At 39.8% G+C, this 2,918-nt stretch overlaps 1 protein-coding gene across 1 annotated transcript; it reads right to left on the reverse strand.

Moving 5' to 3' along the window:
- Nucleotides 1-1,166: 1,166 nt before the first annotated feature.
- LOC149827078 (uncharacterized) lies at nt 1,167-1,607 on the reverse strand. The gene has a single exon (XM_090018428.1). It carries the CDS (start codon nt 1,605-1,607, stop codon nt 1,167-1,169), a length of 441 nt encoding a protein of 146 aa, XP_089874554.1.
- Nucleotides 1,608-2,918: the final 1,311 nt, after the last annotated feature.

Raw genomic sequence — 2,918 nt, forward strand, 5'->3', positions numbered from 1 at the left:
CAGGTGGAAGGATAAGGGGTCCTGGACGAAAGGGGACCCTCTGTTAATTCCCACCAAGGAGAGATAAAGATGGCAGAGTATGTACCACCAGATTTTCTGATAATCATTGAGCAGGCTCTCGACTCGTCTAAAGACGTAGATCAGGTCCCTATCAAACCGAGAGAAGGATCTGGCCATGCCAATTGGTTGATTGGAAGCCAAAAGCCAAAACCGAGAGAAGGTCCTGGGAAGCTTGAGGAGAAGACCACATCCCGGCTGGGTCACGTAGATAGTGACCAATTCAGCAACATGGGTACCCGTTGGAGAAGCCTGAACACATGGCTCCCAATCGAGCCAGGGATAACATGGGAAGTGGTTATAAGGATATACAATTCAGACTCACATAAGATACTTCAAGCATTCAGGCTATTTTGCAAAGAATGGATCTTTTCAAGAAAAGGAAGGGAGTGGGTGGAATTAGATCCTCAATCTTGTAGAACCATTTGCGAAAGTAATTTTGGAATCAAGCAGAGCGGACCTGGTGAACAACATTTTGAAATTTCTTGAAAGAAGATCTGGAGATCAGGCAATTTCTCAAGAGACAAAAACAATTTTGTACATATTTGATAAACTAATTGTCCAAAAACCTAAGAACATAAGGAACCTTACCAGCTGTGAACAGAAAGGATCCCATCATTTGAATGTATGATGAAACTCATCCCATTTCAAATGATGGGATCCGTGTTCATCATTTAACGGGTCTGACCTCTACAAAGTAAATTCAGGGTAGCCCACAAGGCTTTGCTCATCTGGTAGGGGGTGACTTGTGAATGTCACCAGGTTGATGGGACGTCACAAGATGGAAACTCAAGGCTGATGTCCTTTGCTGCAAGGTTGAAGCTGCGTGTACTCTCCTGTGGGCAGGGGAGACCTCAAGGGTTTTACCAACGGGAGGCCAGCCCATGAACATTATTCTAATTCTTAATAATATTACTTTTTGTGTTTTTTAAAATTTCATTTATTTTTGCAGAGTTTTCAGAAAACCCAAGAAAAAAAAATGTGAAAAAATGATCTCCCAAGAATTTCATAGCAAATAAATTATGGATTTCAATTTTTGTCACTGAGATTAGCAAATTACTTGATCAGAACGAGACAAACAAAAGAACATAATATCTTTGCTACAAATTCTATTTCTTTCCATCTTCTATCATCAAGAATGCAGAGGCTGGGAATGTTCGGGAAATCCCAGTATGCGTCTTAAACAGGACATTCCCAGAACTTAGGTTATCAACTGACATCTCGGAGACGGCTACCCAGATGAAAAGCTCCTTCGCCTTCACACCGGTCACCTTCTTCATCCGCCGTGGCTCGATGAACGCCGTGACTTCTGCCGCGAACGAGACACTCCGGCCGATCTGCTGGAAGTAGTGATCCTTCTTCTTCTTCTGCTTGAGCCATATGAAGCCCTGAGACCGAGCGAGCCCGATCTCAACTATATTGTCGAGAGGGAGGAGACCCCTAGGGATGCCAAACTCATCAAGGAGCTCTGCTGATCTCTTTTGGCATTCAATCTCACCCACGTATATCTCGGCTTTCTCTCTCATGGACTCAATCATCTGTGAAGCCATTCTCTCTCTCTCTCTCTCTCTTGGTGTTTATGCACAGTGTCGTGTGTTGTCTGTGAATGCACCAAGAGATCAGTGAGGAAACTGCAAGCTCATGGATATATTTATATCATTATATGCAACATGGTTACCTCCCACCCACCCAACAAGTTGAACTCTCTCTCTCTCTCTCATACAAGTTGGCATGAGGCGGATCCTTACCCATTGATTGCAATTTCATGTGGGAACATGTAAATGTCGTCAAAATGGTACCGTAGCAATTGAAAGCAATGTCGTCAAAATCAGTCTGAATCAGCCGATTCAGACCGAATTGAGTCACCAAAGACGATTCAAAAGGTGTAGGTCGATTCAATTCATTTTTCAATAATTTTTAAGGGGGTTAAATTTTATTTTATATATTTTCTTAACATTTATTATTTTTTAATGATACTGTCATCTGATGGTAAAAAAGGGACGATTTTATTTGATTTTTTTCATATTTTTAAAAATCTGATATATAACCCTTAACCAATTTTAGCAACATTTTTTAAAAGGCAAAAGGAAAGTTGGGGTTAGGCAATCCCGCAGCAGAATTCATTAATAAGCCAAAAAATAAATGTTACATGTTACTATAATTCCTCCCGTACGGGATACCAATTTGGGGGAAGGGGTGGTCCTTCGATGCTTTTTGGATTCCCTCCTAACCAATTTTGCTAAGCTAAGTGTAATTTGGTTTTAAATTAAAATAATTGAAGATAAATAAAATGTTTCTCTTTTTTGTAGATAAAATGTGTGTATTGTCGTCAAATCGTGTTATTTTCGTCTAAATGTTGAAGTCAAAATATTATGTTTTATAACATTTTAAACTTTTACCAAGGCATCATTGTTTTGTCACAATATTTATCACTGTGCTACTGGCTAACTGATTTTAGAAGGTAACTTTTATTGATTAGAGGGGAGAAAGCTAGCTCATAACTACCCTGATATATATCATATTGATGCAGTAAGTAAGCAAGAATGCAATACCTTTCTGAATTTTTGCGGAAGCCAGGTTGGTCCAGACCGAGATACACCTCTGAGGTGACAGCACTTGGTGTGAACATGGGTCAGACTGGGCCTACCATAACCAGGTCTTCTAAGGATTACATAAACCAGACAAGGTCCATACCCAGTATAATAATATTTTTTATTTTTTACCATTGAGAAATTGCAGATTTTAATGGTAACTTCAGTTGCAAACCATAGCCAGCTTTTATTGTTTAGAGGGGAGATCTCTTGCTTTCTAGATCTCGCTGTGAAGTTAAAAACCATAAATGTAGGTGGAATTTTCTTTTA

This window comes from Nuphar pumila, chromosome 10 (assembly GCF_984573655.1).
Source record: "Nuphar pumila chromosome 10, dmNupPumi1.hap1.1, whole genome shotgun sequence".
Lineage (NCBI taxonomy): Eukaryota > Viridiplantae > Streptophyta > Magnoliopsida > Nymphaeales > Nymphaeaceae > Nuphar > Nuphar pumila.